Source organism: Fundulus heteroclitus, chromosome 4 (assembly GCF_011125445.2).
Source record: "Fundulus heteroclitus isolate FHET01 chromosome 4, MU-UCD_Fhet_4.1, whole genome shotgun sequence".
NCBI lineage: Eukaryota > Metazoa > Chordata > Actinopteri > Cyprinodontiformes > Fundulidae > Fundulus > Fundulus heteroclitus.
The window spans coordinates 40926069-40952345 of record NC_046364.1 but is presented as its reverse complement, the minus strand read 5'-3'; the positions used below and the strand labels follow the sequence as shown (position 1 = coordinate 40952345).

General features: G+C 41.3%; 5 protein-coding genes across 7 annotated transcripts in view; 1 reads left to right on the top strand and 4 right to left on the bottom strand.

Annotated features, from left to right (window-relative positions):
- The window catches only part of LOC105920415 (centromere protein Q), a 28978-nt gene extending 28593 nt beyond the window's left edge, over positions 1–385 (bottom strand). For 2 of the 3 annotated variants that reach the window (XM_021312577.2, XM_036136593.1), the window contains exon 1: positions 10–331. In XM_021312577.2, coding sequence (XP_021168252.2) covers positions 10–108 — 99 coding nt within the window. In that variant the 5' untranslated portion in view covers positions 109–331. Of the gene's footprint in view, positions 1–9 lie in introns of all 3 variants that reach the window. The other variant, XM_036136592.1, reaches the window with a different exon arrangement.
- Positions 386–1766: 1381 nt separating this feature from the next.
- mrpl16 (mitochondrial ribosomal protein L16) lies at positions 1767–5669 on the bottom strand. Its single transcript, XM_012856011.3, has 5 exons — positions 5414–5669; positions 4761–4832; positions 4066–4214; positions 3595–3888; positions 1767–2161 (listed from the first exon to the last, which is right to left on the bottom strand). Exons 1-5 carry the CDS (start codon positions 5496–5498, stop codon positions 1970–1972), a joined length of 792 nt encoding a protein of 263 aa, XP_012711465.2. The 5' UTR covers positions 5499–5669; the 3' UTR covers positions 1767–1969.
- A 773-nt stretch (positions 5670–6442) lies between these two features.
- On the bottom strand, positions 6443–8131 carry txnl4b (thioredoxin-like 4B). Its single transcript, XM_012856012.3, has 3 exons — positions 7926–8131; positions 7694–7845; positions 6443–6960 (listed from the first exon to the last, which is right to left on the bottom strand). Exons 1-3 carry the CDS (start codon positions 8055–8057, stop codon positions 6795–6797), a joined length of 450 nt encoding a protein of 149 aa, XP_012711466.2. The 5' UTR covers positions 8058–8131; the 3' UTR covers positions 6443–6794.
- Positions 8132–8320: 189 nt separating this feature from the next.
- trmt10c (tRNA methyltransferase 10C, mitochondrial RNase P subunit) lies at positions 8321–10197 on the top strand. Its single transcript, XM_012856008.3, has one exon. The coding sequence runs from the start codon at positions 8551–8553 to the stop codon at positions 10072–10074; it is 1524 nt and encodes a 507-aa protein (XP_012711462.3). The 5' UTR covers positions 8321–8550; the 3' UTR covers positions 10075–10197.
- Positions 10184–26188, bottom strand: blzf1 (basic leucine zipper nuclear factor 1). Its single transcript, XM_012856009.3, has 7 exons — positions 25979–26188; positions 25619–25696; positions 22735–23189; positions 22396–22595; positions 18852–18980; positions 11272–11506; positions 10184–11175 (listed from the first exon to the last, which is right to left on the bottom strand). Exons 2-7 carry the CDS (start codon positions 25641–25643, stop codon positions 10990–10992), a joined length of 1230 nt encoding a protein of 409 aa, XP_012711463.2. The 5' UTR covers positions 25644–25696; positions 25979–26188; the 3' UTR covers positions 10184–10989.
- Between the last annotated feature and the right edge of the window lie 89 nt (positions 26189–26277).

The following is a 26277-nucleotide window of genomic DNA, read 5'->3' as shown; positions in this document are numbered from 1 at the left end:
AGCTGTCACCTCGTCCGTCGCAGATCCTGCTGCCTTTTCTTGTGTCTTTCTGGTTTTCTTTTTGGGAGCCTGAGTGGGGAGCCGAGCGGAGCCTCTTGTAGGCTTCATGTTGTTAGCCACGCAGAAACGGCTAGCTAAATGCGGCTAACCACCTTCGGCTTAGTTGATATTAATATGTCAGAAATGACTTTAACAGTGACCACTGTGAGGAGATTTAATGTAATTTACGACACAAAAGAAACTAGAGAAAAATAAGTACCAAAATACCTGACCGTCTACCAACCTGCATTTTCGCGCTGTTGTTGTTGAATGTTTGGACCCAGAGCGCATGCGTCAACGAGTATGCCCAGAGTCTTGCTTGTCAGGCAGATCCTGCTGGTAACTAACTCATTATACCGTAGATAAAAAATGCGCATATATGCCTATGACCCTCCATAGTACTAATCTTGAACGATGTAAGAGCAAAACAGCCGCGCTGCAAACAAATTTGAGAACCTCCTGTGAAACTAAGATGCTCCCTGTAATACAAAACGCAGGGTAAATACGAAGGAACATGAATACCAAACCCTCACATCCATCCATCATCCATTTTCTTACTCGCTTTATCCCTCATGGGGTCGCGAGGGATGAAAGTTTCACAATAACAGAATCTGACGTCTTTCAAATGTGTATAAGTTTGCGGGGGAATTTTAACCTATCCTCATAAAATGTCTGACTCATTAAAGACACCAACTAGACTTTCTACAATTCCAAATTTAAAAAAAAAAAAAAAAAAAAAAAAAAAAAAAAAAAACAAAGCAACTGTACTTAACTCCCTGGACTGCCTGAGAATCTTCACCAGCACTTTCTACGATGAGTAATAGTAAATGTACTCTTTCCCGGCATCTGCATTTAAACCTGTTTCCTCCCATTGTGTCATTCCCATTAACAGCACGTCATCTTTCTCTTGAATATATGTTTTGTAAGAAAAAAATTGCTTCCACAGGTAGAAAAAAATACTTTAGAAGGTTAACAGGTCCAAAGCAGCCGATTAAGTGAGACCATTGATATTTTGAATATGTTTTTTTTCCCCATAAATGCCTTAACTGTGATTTCAATATATTTAAAAAAAAAACATTAAAATCTAACGCAGATAAACACAGGTTTAAAGGTTTTCTGTTACCTTTTGAGATATTTGAGCTGCAGATTTCCAAAGCAGATATAAGAGCAAACAGTTTATATCTGGACAATATGACTTCTAACGTTTTATTATTAAACAGTGCTCACATTCATGTATAATTTTACTTTGTAAAATGTGTAAATGAATCATTATACAATTGCACTGATTTGCATAAAAGTCCAAAAGCACCACTGCATAGATTTGATGTATGCATGTAGTAATAGTCACTACAATTTTTAAGACAAACATTGTTAAGTATTCTGGAGAAACTAAACATTATTTGAGGGATCTTTCACATGAATGTGGCTGCTCATTCAAGATAACAAATTACTATATTAGTTTTGTAACTCTCTGTTTAAGAAAAAAATTAGCTATCTGCTGAAACTAAGAAAACCAATTTTTATTATGAATATTTTAAGTTGCAGAAATTGTTTTTTTAGTACCAAAAACAAAAGTCTAAACACTTCCTACCTGTAATATATACCCAAAGTGAAATCAACATTACCAGGAACACACTGAAATATCAGCAGTTAGACCTACACAAGCATATAAACCTATCATTTCATCCAGTATTGTGTTTTTCTATGAATAAAATGAGATGTCATCATTTGTTTTCACTTATCCCATGTTTTATTTGTTGCTTTTGAGTCAGAAGCAAGTAGTTCTATAATAGACATAATATAATTCACAACTTAATGTAAAGTTTCATTAAAAAAAAAGCAAGATATTTCTAGGAGTGAGGGAGTAACACAGCTCTAGTTAGGTCTTAAGACATGGGGTCTGGGTGATGTCAGCTGGCCCCCAGGTCCGTCACACCCTCCCTGGCAAGTGAAATTTGCCCGTAAAGCGTCCATTATTGTGCAGGTCGAATGGACTGAGCACCCTCCTGATGCCCATCATGTTGCCATGGGCTATCCGCTCAAAAGTCCAGGGATTCTGGTTGTTCTCCTCCATCTCTTTCTGATTTCTTTGCATTTCTTCCAGGCTCTCTCTGCTCACTACCTGAAAAATTAAAGCAATGGCGCCGTTAAATCCAATTGCAAAGTAAACAAACCCAAAATGACGTTTCCAATCAGTTTGACCTCTATGATGGTTAGACACACAGTATAGGAGTGGTTATAGCCAAAGCAACAACAACAAAAACGGATACATTTGTTCTCAGAATACTACAAACTCTGGCAAAATGGCATTTTCCAGTGAATATTATTTGTAAAACAACAACTTTTCTTTTACTTGTGGTTTGGTGAAACCATAATCTATTTTATACACGACGTGTTGCCTCCATGAATAGCATCGACAGCTTGAGGTCTTCTTTAGTGCTGTAGTGGTGGTTGACTTTACGGTTTCAGCTGGTGAACGTTTCCTTCCTTTTAACTTGTGCTGTGTACTAAATTGGTATTTTTGTGTTTGATGCATTTCCTGTCCTTAACTTTATTCCTTTGTTTTTTTCTGTAAATTACGTTGAATTACCGATCGTTTAAAGGCTGCCATACGTAGAAACCTTCCTCGTCCCTTCTTCCTGGCAAAAAGCATTTAGTTCCTGAGAATTCTTTTCCTGTGTTTGAGGAATTGCACAGTGGAGATATTTTCAAAGTATCTCAATCCATTTTGAGATCAATAGAGTTAGATGGCAACTCCAGAACCTGCAACGTTGTTCCTGCTGTGGCCAATGACATTCGATCCGCCTAGCTCCACTTGAGGGCACTTGGCCCTCTGCTTTGGATCACTGTCATGGTGGAACAACTAAATAAATCACATGTGCAGCTTCCAGATGAGAGTAAATGTTCTTTGGTATAATGTAATAACTTGCTGGATTCATGATGACCAGGTTTCCTGCACCTTTGTTGCTCACACAGTCATAAAACGTGATTGATCCTGCTCTACGTTTCACAGGAGTAATGTTGTGCATTTCTTCACAGGCCCTGTTGGCCATCCTCCATGTGTATCGCTTATGGTTGTGGAAAAGCTTAATTTTGGTCTTGTCACATTTAGACTCGTCTCTGTGAAGCACTATGAAGCAGGCTGATTTTGTGGCATTTCTATTGTAATGATTTTTATTTTATTACTTTTCTCTATTCAGCTTTTTTTTCTATTCAAGTTCCTCCTTAATGCAAATTTTGAAACAGCTAAACCAACTTCCAGTATGTCAGCTGAAATAATTAAAGGTTTCTTTTTTTTTTTATCCTGAGCATCTTCCAGCCAGTTGTTGATGAAACCTTTTGGGGGCTTCCTAACTAGCAAATATAAATATATATATATATATATATATATATATACATATATATATATATATATATATAAAAAACAGCTTCACCAAACCACTAAGGAAAGTACAGTTCTTGTTTTATCATTTATATCCTCAGAAATTCTGCTAGGGTATGTAAACTTATGACCACGGCGGTAAACCAGGGACCAAGTTCACTCTGCGATCTCACCTTAGCAGGAAAGGGCAGCTTCTTGGCCACTTCAGTCAAGATATGCTCAACCTCGCCCAGCTCCACCTTTCCGCCCACCTCCACGACCAAACGTCCGTACCGGACCGGCGTCACGTAGTGGTCGATGGCTCCTTTACCTCCACCCATGCGCTGGCCCAGGCCTTTACGCGTGATGGGCTTGTACGGGGCGTTGATACGCCACCGGGCGAACGTCGTGCGGGCGTCTATCTTTCGGTTAATTGTTAGACGTATCATCTCCAGGTGACCCCAGTGCAGGTAGCCTCCGCCCATGGCCTGAAACATAAAGCAGGAAAGTTATTTCCCCCCCATTTAAGGCTCTGTTAGTGATTTGAAACGCTACCATTAGGTAACTTCTTGTTTAACATAAAAATGCCAAAAGACATGAAAGCTCTCCAAGTCGTGCTCTGTTAGAGCTGTGAAATACGTAATGGGTAACTTTAGTGCACTCACAACGATCGCATACTGCCCAGAAGTAAAGGAATTCGCCAGCTTGGCTGGACCCTGGATATCCCGCAGCTTCTTATGCTCTTTCTTGGCCTTTTTTAGGTTAGGCACCTTGTTCAGAAACTTCAGCTTGGGTTTCTCTGGCAGCAAAACGTCTTTAGGGAAAGGAACAAAGGCGACATTTTAAAACCAGGTTAAGATGTGGGAACGCCGATATAAATAAAATAAACATACAAATGAGAAATTAATCCAGTGAATTCTGAAGCCATTAAGTGTCAGATTTTGGTTTAAAGTTACCTTTTAATTTTGCCAACACGATTAACAATCAGTGGCAGGAGCTAAAGGCAAGAAGGCCTTTCAACATCCATAAATAACCCAAAATACTAGCGGAAACATGCACAAATCTGGCCAGCTATTGATCTTTCTTGCAATCCCAAGAAAGATCTTTCTATTGATTGTTAAGAAAAGCATAGGGAAGAAAAGTGTATAATATTCCTTTTTTTATATATTGTTCTGTATTTTGAGCGATGCCCGTATCCTTTCATCTTATAAACAAAACTTCTTAGTTAAATGAAAAACAATTTTACATCCAAAATCAGCTAGGGGTATGGATCATTTTGTAATATGTGCACACGAATACCATAAATTCTAGATGTGTTTCAGAGAAGCCCCGCATGGAAGGGCAGAAGACCGAGGCTTACCGCTGTAGTCTGGAGTGACTGGATATGTCTTCAGCCCAGCAGCGCAGGTTTTCAAGCAGCTCTGCAATGGAGCTGTGGAGCAAACAACAAAGGGACACGTATGAGCTCAAGAATCTCTCACAAGTATGTTTCAGGAATGTCATGCTGCCCAGACCATTGTTCATTAACGCCAAAACTTGCGTCTTCTTGTTAGATTTTAGAAAACATCAACTTTTATGTTGAAATTGTAATTCAAAATAGTCTTTTTATTGTGAATTACTAGTTTTTTAATGGCAAAGAAATAACTAATTAAAAATATAATGACCTTGGCTGCAGCTTGATAATGTTTTCATTTTCTATAGATATAAACTAACAGGACAGATTGTGATCACCTGCGATTTAAACCCCAAACAAGTCTTGGTATCTGATCTTGTATTTTACTTTAAGATTTACATTTGCATTCAACTTTAGGTTGACGCTGTACGACACAAAGTTTCTTTATCTAAAGCTTTTTGTGATATCAAGATCAGCTGATGCGCATCTTAGGTCTGCGTGCCTTCTCCACACATTTTAAAGATAGCTTATCTAAATTCCCCCAAAGGTTCAGCAGAAACAATTAACCCAACAAATGTACATCTTGTAAACGCGACATGTTTTACAGCAACCTTCATTACCTCGCTGGTGACCGTGAGCTCTGCAGAGTCCCGCCAGGCCGCCGACCGCAGCCCTAACCACGGACATCATGTTGCACAAAGCCATACTATAAACACCCGAGCTTTACCGAGCTTGGTTCATATACAAGCATTTTTTTTATGTTGGCCAAATACTGTTCTCATAAACAGCACACTTGGAGCAAGGTGGCTGCCATTGATGTGCAACACATACTTCCGCCTGGACGAGGGCAAGCACTTCCGGTTGAAACTGTCAAAATAAACGACCTCTTCGTTTCGGTCACTGCTTGTTGTTCTTATTCCGAGACCAAATTATTTTTATAAATAACATTTCTTCGTAGTTTAATTTATCAGGGGACATTGTAACATTTACTTATTTATTTTAGCTATAATTGTAAACAGAGAACAAAAAAAATCCACGAGGGAAAAAAAGCACGTTTCAAAATTTTATATTAAAGTCATGTAAGACATTTAACTGCCCTTCAGAAAGCTTTATTTTTTTACGTGAAATTACAGGGGTTTTTTTTTAAAGAGAAATTATTTGCATCAAGTTGCATTTCAGTGTCCCCACACCTATCATATTCAGAATTAGCCAAGTCATTAGCAAATGTTTGAAAAGGTTTTATAACCTCGGTAAAGAAATGTCTGAATATTTGTTGCTTAATATAGTTATACTAGATATTGCACAATAATATTTTGGAAGACGCTATTGTTGAGCAGCAGAGCACAGCAAAACAAGAAGGATTTTGACTTCAATTTGATCCGACTTAATCACATCCACAGGAATTGTTCTACTCAAAATGGTTGTACCTCAGATAAACTTTAAAAATAAATACACATCTGTCATGAATAGAACTGGTAATTTGTGTTATGAGGCAGTGAGCAGGGGCCCATTATGTAGTCTGTAAAGAGAAAATATCAGTTGCCGTTTGATGCACTCAGAACAAAAGATAAGCAACCAGATGCAAACCCTCACACCTTCGACTTCTTTGAAACCAAAATTTTACCTAAAACAAAAAGGCAACCAGAGTCTTTGAGTAGCTTTATGGTTTATTATCACAGCAAATCTTTAACATTGGGCATAAAAGTCAATTGCTTCAGCAGTCTGTGGCTGTTTTCCATGGGAAAAATAACTTCAGCCTTTATTATCCGCACACAAAAAGATAACCTATAAAATTGCTGCTTCATTATAGATGCAACAAAAGAAAAAATACTTCAAATAAGAAGAAAAGGAGTAAAGAAAACACTGTTTGTTTTCTCCTGAAACTATTCAAACTTCTTCACACAAGTTTTAAGTGGCTAGAAGAATTCAGTGGATTTATCAGTCAATAGAAGTGTGTCACTTTGATATTGTCTTGTAACAGAGATGACACTAGAGAAGATGTTAAATCCCATGGTAGAGAAGATCATATTTTGGAACATTCTGAGGATCTATTGGACTCTGGACAATCATTTTCCCCCTCATGGCTCCTCTGTAAATCACCTCGATTAGGTCTTTGAAATCCTGCTTGGTTTTAAAGCTGCCAACAAACTTAGTGTGATCTGGAGACCTGAAAGAACATCAAAAACACACAATAAACACCAATGTAATGCAACTAATTATATATATATATATATATATATATATATATATATATATATATATATATATATATATATATATATCAAATCAAAGTATACTTATTGCCACCTTATTAGGTACACCTCACTAATACTTGGTTGGACCGTGTTTTGCCTTCATGACTGACTTTATTCTTTGTTGCACTAATTGATCAAGGCGTCAGAAACATTCCTCAGAGATTTTTTTTTCATTGATGACTAGAGGGTATACCGTTTCTCCCTCATTCTGACTGATCGGTTTGAACTTCAGCAAAGTGTCTTCACCACCTTCAGCAATATGATTGGCTGAACAGCAACAGAATAGGTGTACCTGATAAAGCGGCTGGTGAACGTATATTTGCTGAGAAATTATAACAGATAATGCTTGATGTACACAGCTAAAAACAGCAATTTTATGATATGAAAGTAGACAGGATCTTTTAAATTGGATATCCAAAATGTTTGCTCTTCTGAGTATAAATGAAACATTCCAGCTATTCTTTATGACTACTAGTTTAGACTTATTTTTGGAGTTGGAATGATTGATTCCTAAATTATCACATTTTTTTTCTGAGTTATATGCTTCTGTGTCATATTAACCTGACTGTTAATTTAATTGCTGACTATAATATTGGCAACCCAAACTGTACAAAGCATTTTGATTACACATCTTCTTGCACTTACCCATAATCGACTTTCATGTGCTGCCCATTAAAAAAGAACACAGTGGAGGGGATGTAGCTGATGTCAAAGTATCTGGTATAAATGGGTGCTTTGTCTACATCAACGATGTAGATGGACGCCATGTTACTCAGATCGTGGGCAGTCTTTGACAGCTGCGACAGCAAAAGGGGAGAAACATTACAGACAATCGTTGCATTTTCCTGAGCCGATGTTTAATTAATGTCACACTTACGATCTCGTCGAGCTGGAGACAAACCGAGTCTTCATCTCTCCCGAACCTCAGCACCAACACTTTCTCCGCTACGCCCTTGATAACCTCATCAATGGCTTTTTTGCTCGTCAATTTTGGTAAAAAGAAACTCATGTTTCAGACGCTAACACGTTAGCTTAGCCGCCGCTGTTGGCAACAGACGGACGTGACGTCATTTTGTTTTGCTTTTGTCAACTTCACCCCCAAGAAACAAGAAAATAAAAATCACTTAAATGCATTTAAACTTAAGGTGCTGAAATAAACAACGTAGTTTCCAATAAATGTTTTAAAATGTATTTGTTTTAGAAAGAAATATCGTACTTAAAATATGTTGTTTAATTTCCAGCTCTGTTTACGTTGCAGCGTTTTAGTACGACGCATTAGGATGTGACACCGTGACCTTCCTCCAGGAAGTCTGGAGGAAAACACATGTCGGGACGACTATTTTTCATTTCATGTGACTTAACAGGATGAACATGCTTTTTGTAACATTTTTATGAAACAAGGATGGGAGAATAATTCCCGTGGATGATATTTATTGGCTCTCAGGAGTCTTCTGTGAAGAAAGGGACTTTTAACGTTTCTTCAAAGGGACTGATTTTTTTGTATGACAATGTTGCGGCATGTCTCTACCAGATGCTGTAATTTGCTTCTGAAAAGGACATTCTTGACATCCACGAACAAACAGGTCTTTGATGTCAGGCCGTACAGACAGTCCATCCTTGTTGGTCATTACTGTACAGGTAACCCTTTGACAAAAGATGGCCTTGGCATTAAAGAGGATCTGTCTGAGGAGAAAGAAGCTCTAGATCTGGACAAATGGAAGTCTGTGATGAGATCCAGGGCTGCATTCCAGGAGCAAAAACTCCCCCGCGAAGTGGAAACAAGTGAGGGTGATGGTGACCTGGAGGATGCAGGTGATGATGTGAAGGGCACTTCCTCGTTGGAGGCAACTCGGGAACTGGTTTCTATGTGGCGTCTAGCTGGGAAGCTTGTACCTCAGGAAATGAGCGAGGATGAGGTACGGACGCTGGCAGAGCTCACCACCAAGTCCGCCAGGAAAAAGTACCTGAAGTACCTGGCTATCAAGGAGGGCCACAAAGTGTCCCGCCAGGAGAAACAGCAGAAGAAGAAGGCGGACAGAGAGGCCTCGATGAGGGAGAGCAAGGAACTGGGCGGCGGTGCGGAGGAGGCAGCCGATCACGATGGACCCAAATTGAAAAACACAATGTTCCTGCAGTTCTGGGACCGCTCCCTAGACAAACTGCTGGCCTGGAGAACGGCGCAGGCGATGCTCTTCGGTCAACCGATCGTGTTCGACATGAGCTACGAGGCCAACATGTCCAGACGGGAGATCGAGAACACCGTGTCCCAACTGGTGGAGGTGGAAGGATGGAACCGGCGTGCCACGGAGCCCTTTCACCTCCACTTCTGCAACCTGCAGCCGGACAGCCTCTACATGAAGGAGCTGCTGAAGAGATACGGCGCGGAGACCTGGGACCGCCTGCACATCACCGGCACCGGCCGACACTACGCGGACGTGTTCCCCGGGGAGCAGCTCGTCTACCTCACTGCCGACTCCCCCAACGTGCTCCGCAGCTTTGACCACTCCAAGGTCTACATCATCGGAGCCATGGTGGACAGGTCCATCCAGTCCGGATTGTCGCTGGCCAACGCCAAGCGCCTGAAACTAGCGACGGCTCGCCTGCCGCTCGACGAGTTTCTTCACTGGGACGTGGGAGCCAAAAACCTGACCCTGGACCAGATGATTCGCATCATGCTGACCATCAAAGACGGCGGCAAATGGGAGGAAGCCTTTGAGTTTGTGCCGAAGCGCAAACACGTCGGGTTCCATCAGCATCGGACGAAACCAGACGTCTCGCATCACAGAGCTGCGAAGAAGCGCGAACCGAGGGAGAATGGCGACGTGTTGCAGAGGCCCGAGGAAAGAGACGCCGGGAAAATCTGGAAGAACAAGACGGTTCAGAGATCCGATTACGACAGAGTGGCTGGACCAAACAGTAGCAGGAAAAGCTCGCCAGCTGCAACGAAAGTACGCGCGTCGTTCAAAAGCCAGATGGAGGCGAGAAAAGGAGCAGACAAGTCCAAGACGTGGTGGCACGATGAGTGACGACTGCAGTTATACGGACATGTTGTGTTATGTGAGGCGCTGAGGAATCTGCTGCAGTAGCCGCGTTGTTTTCACGCAGGCTGTACAAATGACAATATGATCCATTAAAAAAAGTAGAAACTTCTTTGGTCTTTATTTTAGTCTGACACACAAAAGATGCTTTCGCGATATTTTTGATACAGTTTCACAGTAAATTAAATCATACCCACAACTGTGCAGTTGTCCAGCTAAATATACAGCTTGTTTTTAATACTCCACGATGCAGGAAGAAAATTCATAGTGTGTTTTAAAGCACAAAAAACAAAAGGATAGAAAGGAGGATCTAACATGTCAGTAAAACAAAAATCTAACTAGGGTTTTTATCTGTTGCAACAGTGCACAGTACCATCAGTTCACTTTGTCTGCTGATGAAGGTTTTTACAGCATCCAAAACAAGATATACTCCATGATAATAAATAAAAATCAAAGCACCATCGTACAGTGGAAAAAAGAATGAAAAGAGGTGTTTTTATGTGCAAATACTTCCTGTCAGCTGCATCCTGGACTTTTATTCAACAATAAAAAAAAAGCACATTAACACCAGCTTTATGTTCCAGTTAAAACAAAGCCTGCGCTCGCATGTGTTCACGGTGTAACACTGTCTCGCTCTGACCTCACGTTCCGGTGAGAAAAACATGATTTATGATGGAGCTTGAATGCTTCCTTGGTTCCGGACTCATATTTTTACGTTTCCACCAACTTAATGAGCTGAGCAACACGTTTTAAAACCGTTAATTGAAATGATAGCAACTAAACAGTCAGGATTTGTATGTATTGAAACAGCCACGTCTGTTCTGCTAGCAAGTTTTTTGTTTTCATAGAAAAAAAAAGAAAAAAAACAGACGCTGTTGCTTCCAGTCTGAAAATGAGGCAAATCTAGAGAACTATGATGTCGCCGGTACAGCGCTCGCAGCAGTTGAAGGTTATGTTCTCGTAGCGGGTGTAGGGGTGGAACCTGCCGATGCTCTTCTTGCTGCCCAGGAAGTTTGGGGAGGTCGGATCGCCGAGCGGAGATTCTGCCTTGTTTTCTGAACAAGAAATTGGATTTAAAACCTTCAGCACCTAAGAGTGAGAGGACAAAAAAAAACAACAATAGATTGTTAGAGCCTAAAACTAGCGATGCATGTTGGGTAACAAACGCAGAGGTAAAGCCGATACCTGCTCAGCCATCTTCTCTGCTGGTGTGCTGCAGAGCTGCTCAGCTGCTGCGCCGCTGCTCCTCGGCACGTTGCTGCTGCTGCTGCTGTTGTTTTTGCCCAATAGATGGGAGTTAATGGCGTCTGCTAGCTTGTGATTGGCTGCAGCCAGCTCCCCGAAGCTGAGGGGCTGTGCGCTAGGGTAGTACGTCTGCTGTCTGCCCCACTGTAACGACACCAGGAGCTGCTCCAGGGATCTGTTAACACAAAGAGGAAGCAAGGTCAGCATAACAACTCCTCAGCCGCTTTAAACATCACAAAATCTCCTTATTTGCTCCGACTGATGAGCATTCTGCTAATACCGACTATTATGGTGAGTGTGGGGAGAAAGAGACACTTTTCTACAGTGCACCAACAATCACAATCATAAAGCACTTGATTGTGACTGTTGGCACAGTCACAAAGACGATGTGCAAGATAATATGAAAGCAACATTAAAAATCAAAATAACTGGGACATTCAATGCCAAAACACATTAAACCAACATGCATAAGAGGATCAATTTAAAGGAGTATGAATGCTTGTGTTGTATTAACCTTAATGTCTGAGTGATCTCATGGCTCTAACTGTTTAAAAGAAACTGGTGATTCAAAAGAGCCTCAGGGTCACCGTCTGGCAGGCTTGATCTCCCTCAGCACTCAGTCTTGGGATTAGCTGGAGGTTTTCCTTCCTGTTAAGGGGGAGATTTCCTCTCCACTGTCACTTCATGCATGCTCAGCATGAGGGATTGCTGCAAAGCCATCGACAATGCAGACGAATGTCCACTGTGGCTCTACGCTCTTTCAGGAGTGAATGCTGCTTGTTGAGTTGATGCAATCTACTGGGTTTCCTTATATAGGAAACTTTTTGACCAATCTGTCTGGATGATTTGATTGAGTTTGACTTTATAAAAGACCTTGAGATGACATGTGTTGTGAATTGGCGCCATATAAATAAAATTGAACTGAACTGAAACAAACAAAACTACAAGTTTAGATATTCTACTCCCAGCTCTATATACGAACACCAATACTTGAAAATAAATCCAAAATGGAAGAAAAGGTCATGGATATGAAACAGAAGCGATTTCAAGAGCTTTAATCTCCAACCCGGAGCACTTGTAAAACCTTCTGATGCGTTTTTTCTAGTCAAATAAACAATGCCTTTATCTACGCCCAAAAACACATATATGGACATTATGTTTTAGCTCAGTGGATGGTACAACAGGTCTGATAAGAAAGAAAACTGATTTTAAATGGTTGGGTTGAAATCAAAAATGACCCCAATTACAAAACAGTGAACTTAGTGGATGCAGGGAACCAGGCGATTGCTCGAGAGTATCGATGCAGTTTCTCTTTCCTGAAATGTACACAACAGGAGGTATTTCTGCCTCCTGGTGATTAATCAGAGTAAAGCAGTGGATGCAAGTGAATAACGTATCAAACAGGTGCGCTTTAAAAGACAGAAACGTCTGAAAGTCATCAGACTAAACGTGTCGAGACGTCGTTAAAAGCTTGAATTATACCGGCTAAGAGATGCATACAAAATGAGGAAAACAAGGGACCAAGTATCAGACCCTGGGGAGACTTTTGCAGAACACTAGTCACCAGTTTTTATAGAGAAAACTTATTTATAAAACACTTGAGGGGGGCGCTAGTGAGCCAAGATGGAGTAAAGACGGATATTTTCAGAGCTCCTGCAGGCTTATCAACATTTTCGCTTTAAAAACCACAACTGCTCACTATTTGTGACCTGAATCGGATTAATAGAGGTGTTGGACTGTAAAGAATTCCGTTCCAGTAGACTTTACTTGATAAATGGCGGATAAACTCCGCAAATTCAAATACGACGGCAACATGGCAAAGCTAATGGCTAATTCCAGATCCACAAGGCAGCGTACTCCAGAAGAGGACCCACAACCCAAGAGCCCTGGTATGTGTGAAGAGTTGAGAGCCGATATCCTAACCTCTATGCGAGGGGAAATCTCCAAAATTATAAGGGAGGAAATGAGGAGTGCGCTGTCTGAAGAGTTCGCCACTCTCAGAGCTGATATCAACGCAGTGAGGGGCCGAAATAGCCAGCAATGCTACCGCCACTCGTGCAGAAATCACCTCAGTAAAAACGGACATTGAAGATATGAAAGGTGGATTGTCTACATGGTCTGACGAGGTAAACACTCTGCAGACCACCGTTACTGAACTTCAGAGCGAGCTGGTTAAGATACGGGACAAGTGCGAGGACATGGAGGGGAGGATGAGACGCGGAAACATCCGTATAGTTGGCGTTGAGGAACAGCCGAACTCCGCCAACCCTGCAGAGGTTTCTAAAATTATAAGAGAAGCCCTCCAGATGGACCGGGATGTAAAAGCCGATCGCTCACACCGAACAGCCGCTCTGACGAAACCGGGAGACGGAGAGAGACCTCGGGTGATCATAGCCAAGCTGCATTATGATAGAGACGCCGCTGACATCTTGAGAAGAGCCAGGGAAAAAGCCCCGCTGACCTACAAGGGTAAAAGAATCGCAATCTTCCCGGATTACACCACCAGTGTGGCCAAGGCACGCGCAGCCTTCTCCGAGGCACGTAAAGCTTTACGAGGACGGGGCGATGTGCGCTTCGGATTACTTTATCCAGCAAGACTCAAAATCACATACAAAGAGGACAGTAAGGAGTTTCGGGATCCCGTGAAAGCCATGGACTACATACGGAAAACCATCCCCACTGCGATAACTGGAACTGAAACGTAAGCGAAGCCGCAAACGCTAATAGGACACAATCCGGTCCAGCAGATCCCAACTTTGAAATATTGTCTTTAGTGCTTAAATGCCAACTGTAATTGTGTTCAATGTCACTTATCTATACTGATTCGTTTGAAAGGTGCATACTTCTAACCTTGTTAAACTACTAAATTATAATTAAGTTGCGTTAATATTACTAGTAGATTATATGCTGTGGTTAAAGTACTTCTCCTGCAGGAGCCTGAACTTCCACACTCTTAATTTCTCTCTTTTTTGCTGTTTTTGCACACATCCAATCTTCATTGGGTTGTGTTTGTTGCCGCTTTCTATGGTGGCTAGGGACTTAAACCCACTACCTTGCATTATATTATCTATGTTCATTTTTTATTGTGTTTCTTGCGCTTTGATCCTTCTGTTCCCCGAGGATCTCACTGCAACTAAAAAAACAGAGCATTTGAATATTAGTCCTTGACAATATGGCACAGCAAAGTCTTACTATTTTATTGTATCGTCTTGGTGTTCATCGTTCATGTTGCTCAAATGTTTGGCTCCACCCGTCAAATGGCCGTCTCTGCCTCCAGCACAATACTATCACATATACATTTTTAAATTAAATCAGTTATGAGTACATTAACTGTAACAAGTTATAACGTGAGGGGTTTGCATTGTCCAATGAAAAGAAAAAAAGTACTGCTGCAACTCAAACAATCAAAATGTCAAGTAGCATTGCTGCAAGAAACACATCTATCAGATGTGGAACATACAAAATTAAGTAAGTCATGGGCTGATAAAGTTTACTATTCGTCACATTGCTCTGGAAGGAAAAGGGGTGTGGCTATATTAATACATAGGCAAATTAATTTCACTGAAACGTTAGTACATAAGGACAAGGAGGGTAGATTTATTTTGGTAAATGGGACAATTGATGGAACAGCGGTATCCTTTATAAATGTATATGCCCCTAATGAAGATGCTCCAGGGTTTATTAAGTCAGTTTTCAATATGATTGCAGAGTACAGCTCCGGTCTGTTGGTTATGGGGGGGGATTTTAATTGTGTAATGTCAAACCTAGATAGGCAACCAGCTTCTCAGACCCCCATATCTAAGATGGGTAAAATGCTTAAAAATATGTCTGTAGAAACTGGATTAGTGGACGTATGGCGATCCAAATACCCAAAAGACAGAAATTTTACATTTTACTCAAACCGACATGCATCTTACTCGCGAATAGATTACTTTTTTACTTCCAAGGCTGAGCTACACAGAATTGAGGATATAACAATATTGCCCATCACAATCTCTGACCACGCACCTGTTACTCTCCAGTGGAATATAGGATTGACCCCATCGTTTAAGCAATGGAGACTTAATACCTCCCTTCTTAATGACAAGGAATTCATTGATTTTGTTAAATCTGACCTCAAAAATTTTTTGGACATAAACAACACCCCTGACACATCTCCTATTATGTTGTGGGATTGTGCAAAGGCCTATTTAAGAGGTAGTATCATCTCCCACACCACAGCTAAAAAAAGACAAAAAGCAGCCAAACAGAAATATTTAGAAGATAGAATTCGAGATCTGGATCTTCAACATAAAAAGACTAGAGCATCCAAAATTCTGAATGATTTGAATACATCACGTAGAGAGCTCCAAGATTTATTATCAGAAAAGATAGAAGGTAACCTTCGTTTTGCTAAGCAGCAATATTATGAAAATGGAAATAGAGCGAGCAGACTTCTGGCCTTCCGACTTAAAAAACAACAGTCCTCAAATGTTGTTCAAAAGCTGAAATCGGGCAATAAATCAATCCTAAAACCAAAGGATATTTCTGAAACTTTTGCTGAATTTTACAAGGTTTTATACCGAGACACTGACACTTGTAGTGATGAGAATAAAATAGGTGACTACTTACAAAATGTTCAAGTTTCTGAATTATCTGATACTGTAGCTAAACAATTAGATAAGCCAATTCAAGTAGAAGAAATTAAAAATGTTATCTTATCCCTTAAAAATAATAAGAGTCCTGGCCCCGATGGTTTCATAAACGAATTTTACAAATGTTTCATAGACATCGTTGCCCCACTTTTATTGGAAGCATACCACTTTTCTTTAGAAACTAAAATAATGGCGCCATCCTGGTCTGATGCCACAATAGTAGTACTACATAAAGAAGGTAAAGATCCCACTGACTGCGGGTCATATCGGCCATTATCCTTGCTGAATGGGGATGTACGCATTCTAACTGGCATTCTGGCAAGACGATTAAATGTCATAATAAATCAAATTATACATCCAGATCAAACCGGTTTTATTGTCGGGAGGCACTATGGAAATAATCTGCGCCGGTTATTAAATATTATGTCTCACCAAAAAGAAAATAAAGCTATGACAGCTGTAATATCTTTAGATGCCCAAAAGGCTTTTGATTGTGTGTCGTGGAAATACATCATTCAAACATTAAAGAGGTTTAAATTTGGGCCCAAATTCATAGATTGGATACATACATTATATTTATCCCCACAAGCGGCTGTAAGAGTCAATGGTTTCAGGTCGGCTAGTTTTAAGTTGGAACGTGGATGCAGGCAAGGGTGTCCTTTGTCACCTCTTTTGTTTGCAATTAGCATCGAGCCACTAGCCCAGCTTATCAGGGACAATGATGAAATTAAAGGGATTTTGATTGGCACAGAGGAACATAAAATATCTCTTTATGCAGATGATGTACTCCTGTATTTGTCTGATCCTACATCATCAATACCACGTCTGAGGGAAATGATTTCTGTTTATGGACATTTTTCTGGCTATAAAATAAATGTTGATAAGACAGAGGCAATGGATGTCAATGGCAGTATTCCACTGGGGGTTAAACAACAGAGCGGTTTTAGGTGGCCAAAGGAAGGCATTAAATATCTAGGCATCAATATTCCCCTCTCATTAAATGATTTGTATCACGTCAATTACACTAAAACACTGGATATAATTAAAAAAGACCTGGAGCGATGGTCAGCATTGCCTTTGTCCCTCCTCGGTCGCATTGAAACCATCCGCATGAATCTGTTACCCAGATTATTGTATCTGTTCCAAATGTTACCAGTTGGCATACCTAAGTCCACGTTCGTTGAATTGGATAAAATTATATCAAAATTCATATGGCAAGGCAAGCGCCCTCGCATAAAATATAAAACACTACAAAGAAGTAAGACAGAAGGGGGCCTCAAGCTTCCGGTTTTAAAATACTATTTCTGGGCAGCTCAGTTAAAGCCTTTAATTTCATGGATCCAACAGGATTCTCGAACAAGATGGCTCAGCATTGAGCAAGCAAAGTGCTCAGTACCATTAAAGGTATTGCCATTTCTAGATATCCCAGTAAAGGAACTGCCATTGTGGACTAAAACCACACTTGACATTTGGAACAAAGTGCGAATTTCTTTCAAGCTACCGAGAGGTTTGTCAATATTAACAAGCATTGGACATATTAAATCTTTCACACCCAATCTCTTGGACAAAAAATTTTCTAAATGGGCTGAACAGGGGCTTACATTTCTGCATCAGTTGATCGACAGAAACAATCTTATGTCGTTTGAAGAGTTATGTAGGAATTTTCATCTCCAAAAAAGTGATTTCTTTAGATATTTACAGCTGCGCTCTTTTTTGCTCGCACACAAGGACTGGGAAAAAGTACTAAATCCAACACCATTAGAAAACCTTCTAATCCATTACCAGAAAGGGGGAGGAGATAAAAAATGTATAGCAAAGTTATATAGTGCATTACTGTCAATGAACCTTAACGATACCACTTGGACAAAACAAAGATGGGAGGCAGAGACGGCCAAAATAATTTCTGACGAGGCATGGGAGGGAGTCTGGATTGAGGCTCATAGAGTTACAAACTCAAATATGTGGCGGGAATACAAATGGAAAATTATTAGCAGATATTTCAGGACCCCAGATGTGGTTGCCAAGATGGATCCTAAAGTACCAAGCTTGTGTTGGAGAAATTGTGGCTCAGCGGTCCCCAATCATACACACATTTTTTGGTCATGCCCCAAACTTCAAAACTTTTGGGATGAGGTGTACAGAACTATAAACCATATTTTCCCAGGAGTTATACCAAAGGATGTTGCAGTTGCGGTACTTGGTATTATACCAGATGGCTTGCAAGGACGGGCCAAAGCATATCTGTTAAATGTCCTTTTTACAGCTGCCCTGAAATGCATCACAATAAGGTGGATGCAGCTGGAGCCTCCTTCCTATGACTTATGGGTCCAAAAAGTAAGGGAATTGTATAAAATGGAAAAGATAACCTACTCATTAAGACTTCAAAAAAACACTTTTAGCCTGCGCTGGGGACCAGCTGAAGCAATGTTGATGTAAATAAACCCAACAAGTTTGTCTCTTGGCATATGATGTCTAGCTATCCCTCCTAAAGTGTATCCTTATTTTTGGGTTGTATGAAGATGAACCTACAATTGTGACTAAGATGTTTATTTTATGGAAAACTTTATACTGTCAACATTTGTGTCATGTGCCTTTAATGAATGGTTGTATCATTGCTCTGCAAAAATAATAAAAGTTTAAGTTCTAAAAAAAAAAAATAAAACACTTGAAAAAAAGAGTAAATACCAATGCTTTAAATAGAAGAAAAAAACAACAATATTAGCCCAATAAGGGAAGTTGGTCTTTTTGGTTTGTTTGTTGGTTGTTTGGGTAAACACAACGCTGGTTAGCATTTAGTATTGGCCTGCTTTAACAGAATCTGCGTGTTTCTCAGACCCGGACTTGAATATCTGACAGAAGTAAGTAGTTATTGAGTGCTTTGGTCACCTGTGACTGAGCATCATGTCTCGGGAGAACTCCTCTCTCTCCAACAGCAGGTCCTGAATCGCTCCCTGGGCCTCTCTGATCTGCCTCTGCAGAGCTGCTCTGGCGTTTGTCAGTTCCTCTGCCATGACTCTGAAGCGACAACAGTTATTTGGACACATGTGAATATGTTCTATGGAGGACCAGGGACGTGCAGAGGGGGGGGCGGAGGGGGCTTGAGCACCTGCCCCTTTGCTCCTTGGTGCCCAAAGTGCCCTTTTGTCAGTTTTTTTTTTTTTTTTTTTTTTTTTTTTTTTTTTTGTGTGCGTGTTTGTTGGTGTGTGTGTGTGCATGGTGCATGTCCAAAAGAATAATAATAATAATAAAAATACATGATCCACATAACGTACCCTCACTCTGCCCTACTTTTTCTCTCGCAGCTCCCAGCTCCGCTGCCTCACGCTGGCCAGTCTGTCCTGCCCTCATTGGACCTGTCCCTTTAAATCTGCAGCACACTTGACTGTGCTCTGTGCTGTTTAACTCCACTGTCATTGGTTATACTGCTTTAAATCCCGCCTTCCCTCTTTCTGATTGGCTGTTTTCTAGTCTGTCCGTCTGCGTGCTTGCTTGGAGCGGAGATTTCAGTTTTACAGTTATCATACAGGAATACTGTGGTTACCACAATTAATACTAGGCTACGGAACTAGTCCCAGTTAAGAAACTAATTATCTGCAGTAAAATAGGTGAAAGCTGCTGAGTGCAGTTCTGTAAAGAAGCAGGCGAGAGAGTTTTGATTTATGGAACTTGAGAAATGTAAGTAACCAACGTTAGCATCTCAAAATAGCATCTAATACGGTACCGCGCACGTGACGTCACCGTCTCAAGAGCAACGCCCCTTTTGCCGCTTAGGTAGGGCATACAGGAGAGAAAGCACGGATAACCCAGCTATTACAAGCGCAACAGAAACAGCGATATGACCGACTTTACAGCCGTTAAACTTTCCCAAGACGATGTCCCAGGCGCACGGATTACTGGCCGAACTGTCGAAGAATACACCAACCTTCAGCTCAAACGATGGCTTGAGGTTCGAGGGCTTAAAAAAACTGGAAAACTGGCCAGTTGATCGAACGGTAAGCTTTGTTTTTTTTTTCCTGCGCCGGCGATCATGGCAGTGTCGGCCGTTTTTTTTTTTTTGTTGTTGTTTGCAATCACCGTCCAGGAATGGGTATATGTTTAATGTTTGTCTCATTTGAAATGTTTTTGAGTAAGCTATCCTGGTAGCAGGCTATCATGTTAGCGCCTGCTATCATGATAGCCTATATGCTATCATGGTAGCAGGCGCTACTTTATTAACATGTCGGCCACCAAAATACTCTTACCTTGACTTGATGTCGCTGGAATTGGGTCAGGATGTTCTTCGGTTGTGCCCTTTCCTCCGACAAAATGCTTGCTACATATGTACTTGAATTTGGTAACTTTTTCCGGGTTGAACTGTTGTGTAGGCCGACCGCCCCGGTGTTCCAAGCACACACATTTCTCCTTGGCAGTCTTGAAGAAAACATCCTTCATATGCGGCCGATCAGCGTAACTCGAGTCGCTGTTGCACGTTCCATAGCAACAATGTTTAAAAACCATGGTCTTAGATTTGGAAAAAGCAGTCGTTTACCGAGTAAAACCTAGGCTAACGCACGTCTCTTTTACAGCAAAACAGCGGCGGGTTTCCGGAGTTTGCCCCACTGCGTACCACGTGATGTGACGTCATCGTGACGTTGTGTTTCTAAAAATACCTCGCGCGCGGTACCCCATTCTGAAGTATAATGCATTTATCAACAGAAACCTAATCTGTTTTATAAAAATAAATATTTTGTGCCAGGCTGGAGTTCTGAAGCCGGCTGGAAAGATGGAAAAGCAAAGACTGTAGACTATTAAAAATTCTGATTCTTAGCCACAGCTGCCTGAAAAAGAAAAGGTGAGGGTTTCCCTTTTACCAATATTTCGTTGCTATTATTGTTTAATTTTTTTGTTGACCCTCTGATGCAGTTCAGGTATAAATAGCAGGTGATATTTCTTTTATATGATATACAACACAACAACACTATATGCTGCCTAAACAACTGCTATATTTTGTTTAGACTTTTACTTATTTATAATAGCGTAATTAGGATTTCACAAAATGATAGTGCTATTTATTTCACTATTTCTACTTCTAGAATTAGAATTACGACAAATACAACCGAGGAACACTATTTACATTGCTTTTATTGTACAAAGATTTCCACACTGTCTATTAGTAAACTACTGCAAACCAGGGGCGGAGCTAGACATTCTTATCATCAGGGACTTAATCCATAAAATATTACTTCATTACGAGGGTAATTTGGTACACCAAAAAAGTAAAAAGTATTTAATCTGTTGATATGGTCGTAAAATTAATTTAATATAGGCCTTAACATATCTTAAAGTTTTATCTGCTGTTCTGTATTAGTCTTACTAGTATATACCAATAGTATATTGAGTGATGAAATGGACAACCACTCATGAAACAATTCAGTTTTGGTGTCACCAATCTTACTCAAAGTACAGTATTGGGTCCTCCATGCTCCTTATTTATTAAGATTTATTGCACATTTAAACATCGACAACTCACTATTGTTAGGGAAATAATTTAATTGTCTGAGAAGATGTAGGTAAGGAGAAGCTGTTATCTACTCTTCAGATATATGATGTAAGAAATTTGTTTGGAATGTTGCAGGTGGTAAAAATTGATAGGTCTCTGTTGCTGGTAAGTTCAAATGCAAACTTTTTCAAAGTGGGAAAAAAGTCCCAATTCAACGTTCATCAGATCGGGCGCTGCTTTATAATTTATAATAATAATAGAACTTTATTGATCTCACAATGGAGAAATTCACTTCTGCATCTTTACCCATCCCCTTGGTGAGCAGTGGGCTGCCACTGTGCGGCGCCTGGGGAGCAATCGGGGTTAAGTGTCTTGCTCAGGGACCCAGAATGGTAGTCTGTGGGAGTTGAACTCAGAATCTCTGGGACCCAAGATCAATGCTCTAACCACTAGGCCACCAGATTAACAAACAGCATCTAGTGTGTGTCGTGCTTATAAAATTTGTATAAATGTAGTAAGAAATACTGCTTTTCTCTTTAGACAGAAGAAACGCGCCCTGACGCTCAAGTCAAGCATAAAGAAATAGGAGCATGCATACTGCGTAGGACCAATGATGTCAGAGCAATGAAGTGTCCCTAGGGTTAAAGTTCAAATCAAAGTTCAAATCAAACCTACGCCCTTGATTCCATGTTACATTCTTTATAGTATGGGTTGGTACATTTCAGCCGGATGTATAGCAAGGTATGTTTCTGTATCGTGTTTTAAATCCGTGCCCCATGTGCCCTCTTTTAACTTTGAGCACCTGCCCCTCCAACGGTCTCTGCACGTCCCTGTGGAGGACCATGTTTTGATTGAAGCTTTCCTTCCAGAGACCGTCTCTGACAGAAACCGCCTCTGAAGCCGAGCTGGGCAGACAGTCTGAAGGCTGAATCCCGCGGATCATTTTCCCACCTGCTGGCGAGGAACTTGCTCCTCCAGACGTCACACTGGATGCTCCTGCGTTCCAGCTGCTCGGCGGTGTGCGCCAGGCTTCGACCCAAAGCCTCGTTCTCCAGGATGAGCTGGTTTTTCTCCCGCGCAAGGCGCTCGAACTGGTACTCCAGGTCGTCGCCTACTGAAGCCACCAACAGCTTCTTGAGTTCGCGGTTCACCTGGCGCAGGATTTAGAGACGTAAAACAGATCTTACACTCAGACGCACTTCAGCTACGTTCTATCAGCAAATGATGGCGCAACACGCATTCAACAGGTGTTACCATAAGCCTCAGGTAGCATTTTATTTCTCCCCTTACCTCCGTCTGCACACGGAGCTGATTGCAAAGGCCTTCTTTGTCCTGCAGGAGCCGGCGCTCAGAGTTCTGCAGCTTCTCCAGCTGTCCTCTCCAGTCCTCCGCTGGCGGAGGAGAGCTCTGCTCCTCGGCCTGCTGCCCTGCCTCGCCTTTCCCTTCGGCGGGGCCCGCCCGGCCGCTGCGCGTGATGGCGGCTCGGGGCACAATGATCCTCACAGCTTCCACTTCTGTGCAGGCCTCTCTGGTCACTTTGCCCAGGTAAAGCACCCCGAGAGGCTGTGGGGCAGCAGGGGCTGAGACGTGAGTAGATTTTGGGCCGTGACTCGGGCTAGCTGCCTTGAGGAGAGGAACCTCCGATAAAACCGGGAGCGGGCCGTCGGTGACGACCTCCAGTGTGGCCGGTGGCTTCGCGGTTTCCATGCCATCTCCGGCTCCTCGTATAGGCACAGTGGCAGAACCTGGAAGAATAGAGATTTAAAAAAAAAATTTAAATACGTAAAACCATGTCAACTTCCCTCAATCCTTGATGTATAAACGCTGATATATTAAAGAATAATTTTTGTTCTTTGACAGTGTATTTTGGGAAAAACTGGTTAGTTTTAAACTAAGAGCAACATATATGCTTGTGCTCTGTTCTCACATAAAACTAAGAACAACATGTGTTATTTTGCTATAACTTGTTTTAACTTGTGGTGGGAACCTATGACAATGTGTTGCGGGAAAGACTGATTCTGTATTCCTTATTTTGCTTATATTTGCGCTATTATCTGAGTTTGCAATATTATTTTGCTTCACACACTGCTGAGATGCTGGGAACGTTTTTTGTTTTGGAAACGGGACGAACAGCTCAGATGGGAGGGAGAAGTGGCCACTCTCGCTCCCATCTGATACTTTGTTTATTGGTATAAAAAGGAGGGGACCGCCCTCAGTCGTTGAAGTCAGCCGTGGGTTGTGTGGACGCCCGGCCACGTGGATTGTGCTCTAACCGGACTGACCGACTTCCCAGTCCTAACCATGGTAAGAGATAGAACAACACGCCTGTTTGAAAGCTTGCCAGGCTTTAAGTGCTTGCTACTTTGCATGTGCGAAGTGCTTGCTGTTTTGTGTTGCTGTGTTCTGTGGGGAATAATAAATGTGTGCCTTATATTCTAACAGAAACAGTGTTTGAGTCCTTATTTGTGTTTGCCGATCTCTCCCGATGCTGAAATAAACATTTCATAAAACAAACGCCTCCATCTACAAAGCTTGCTTGATTACGTCTCTGTCCAGTGTTGTGTGTAACAAGCACTGTCTTAGTGCATTTTCTGCATTAGTTAGGTTTCAGTATCTGTAAAGAACCTTTAAGTTATCTCGCATTCCTGTACTTACCTATCACTATATGTTCTTGTTTTCTTCTCAAGACAGACATCCTTTTAGGATCAATTTTAGCAGGTATGTTGGAGGCTTATGATTACAACTAGAGATACAATGAGGTGAAAAATTGGGCCGTTTTATATATATATATATATATATATATATATATATATATATATATATATATATATATATATATATATATATATATACTGTGATGGTCAAATTTAGTACAATTTTGTACCAACTATGCTAACTGACTTTGTGAATGTGGGTTAGAGTCTAAACTTACACACTGCACTTCATGGTGATCGTTCCTCGGGGCTGCAGTCAGACTTTATGATCTTAGCCGCTCCCAACAAACATAATGTCTGTTTAAATCATACAAATTGCTGCACAGGCTCTGACTCAGGCATGAATTGTTTACACTGTACCCAAATGACAAGGTAACTTGCACGCGCCTTAGCTGGGATGCTGCTGGACTGTGATACATGGTGCATATTATATAAGCTTTGTTCCTGATGGAAACTGTACATATGGACATATTGCATACTCTATTATCGTGTCATAGGTCTGTAGGCTGGAGTTATTGTTCCACTATCAAATAACTGTTTCTCCTTTGGTCAATTTATTTAATTCCACTTATATTCTACTCCTGGTGTTTTTCTTTAGAGCTAACTTTAGATTAGACGGTTTTCTTTTCTCATTACTAACAATTGTGTGTGTCTGTCACAACCGAATTTCCCTATTGAGGCGCATTAAAGGAATTCTTATCTTATCTTACGTCTTCTTTCGACACCATGAAAAACGACCACTCTGCTGACATTGCAGCTCTTCCTTATTTTTAAGGAAGAGATGCGATGTACCCCCCCCCCCCCCCCCCCCCCCCTCTCTGTAAACACAGGCCCAAAGGGCGACTAGATGGAAATAAACATATATCGGCCCAGTTGCACTTATGGAACCGATACGATTTTAAGAAATGACTAATGACATACATCCCTAATCACAACAGTACCAGTTTGAAACAACAAGTCATCTTTAGGCACTTTACAGGAGAAAAAAAAAATCTTTTTTATTATGTATATTCTCCTTAATCGATTCCAATACAACTCGGCTCCTAGTAAATTGTCACTATTGGTCAGCTGACCAGCAGATTGCCTCCAAATTGTTAGCAGCAACGGGGTGGAAGTGCAGTAAAACAACTCCACGTTTTCATAGATCAAGTTATCCTGGTTGTAGTTTTTTTTGTAACCCTCTTTTGTCTCTTACTACTACTGGGAATGAGGACACAATACCCCCGAACAGCCCCACCAAACAATGATCAGGATAGAAGATCAATGTAAACAGTGGGACTTCACCCCCACTGACTCACTGCTCGACACAAACATAGAAACCTGTTTACAATGTCAGACTTTACAGATCATTGGAGAAAAATGGCCTCCTTGGTAAAAAAAAAAAATAAAAAAAATGTGACATTAGTTGTAAAGATGACAGTTACGGTTTTAATAAAAAGAGGGATTTTAAAGCAGCTCACCTCTCCCGACAGCTGCAGCGGCCATGGCGGCGGAGCGGACGGGGAGCTTCAGTCACAACAACCCGGCGCTTCTTCGCACTGCAGTGATTAACGCAGAACAGAGCACTTATTTGACAACATTGCTTGTTTACGGAAGAAACACGTCGCTCAGAGTACACCTTTTTTTTTATCGGCTGGGTGCCGATAAGGTTGCACGATAACAGCGGCTAGCTGCCGAGGCGTTAGCAACAAGTGGGGGACTCGTTCCAGCAACGCTGCGGCAGCTGACGCTCCTTTACTGGTGTAATAGGTTAGAAAACAGCTTTCTGATGACCGGGAGTAAAATATCAGGACTTAAACCCGAAATATGAGTTAACATACCAGGTAACAGTGAAGCCGAGCTCCTCCTCGGTTGCTCCGCTTAGCTTAGCTGTTTGTTTTTCCACCCGGACACTGTTGGCCGTCCACGGGAGCGCCGTCGCGTTGTTTCCCCGCGAGCTAAAACTTCCTGTCAAAAACATTTTTTTTTCTTTGCCTACTCAAAACTGGGTAAACTTTGGTTTCCATCGATCAAATCAGACAGATAGAAATTATACCATTATACTGTATTTTTCGTCACGTTATCGCACACATTTCTTTATTTTTTTGGTAAATGAGGCAGCGGAACCTTCGCGTCCTGT

Excerpts from the sequence above, each read along its gene's own strand:
- blzf1 (XM_012856009.3), bottom strand. The coding sequence starts at position 25,643 with ATGGCCGCTGCAGCTGTCGGGAGAG. Across the intron at positions 22,596-22,734 it reads AGCTCCGTGTGCAGACGGAG|GTGAACCGCGAACTCAAGAA; the intron begins GTAAGGGGAGAA and ends ATCCTGCGCCAG. Across the intron at positions 11,176-11,271 it reads CAGAGAAGATGGCTGAGCAG|GTGCTGAAGGTTTTAAATCC; the intron begins GTATCGGCTTTA and ends TCTCACTCTTAG.
- trmt10c (XM_012856008.3), top strand. The coding sequence starts at position 8,551 with ATGACAATGTTGCGGCATGTCTCTACCAGATGCTGTAATTTGCTTCTG.
- mrpl16 (XM_012856011.3), bottom strand. The coding sequence starts at position 5,498 with ATGGCTTTGTGCAACATGATGTCCGTGGTTAGGGCTGCGGTCGGCGGC. Across the intron at positions 4,833-5,413 it reads AGCTCACGGTCACCAGCGAG|CTCCATTGCAGAGCTGCTTG; the intron begins GTAATGAAGGTT and ends TTTGCTCCACAG. Across the intron at positions 3,889-4,065 it reads CTGGGCAGTATGCGATCGTT|GCCATGGGCGGAGGCTACCT; the intron begins GTGAGTGCACTA and ends TTTATGTTTCAG.
- txnl4b (XM_012856012.3), bottom strand. The coding sequence starts at position 8,057 with ATGAGTTTCTTTTTACCAAAATTGACGAGCAAAAAAGCCATTGATGAG. Across the intron at positions 7,846-7,925 it reads GTCTCCAGCTCGACGAGATC|CTGTCAAAGACTGCCCACGA; the intron begins GTAAGTGTGACA and ends TTGCTGTCGCAG. Across the intron at positions 6,961-7,693 it reads CACATGAAAGTCGATTATGG|GTCTCCAGATCACACTAAGT; the intron begins GTAAGTGCAAGA and ends ATGTTCTTTCAG.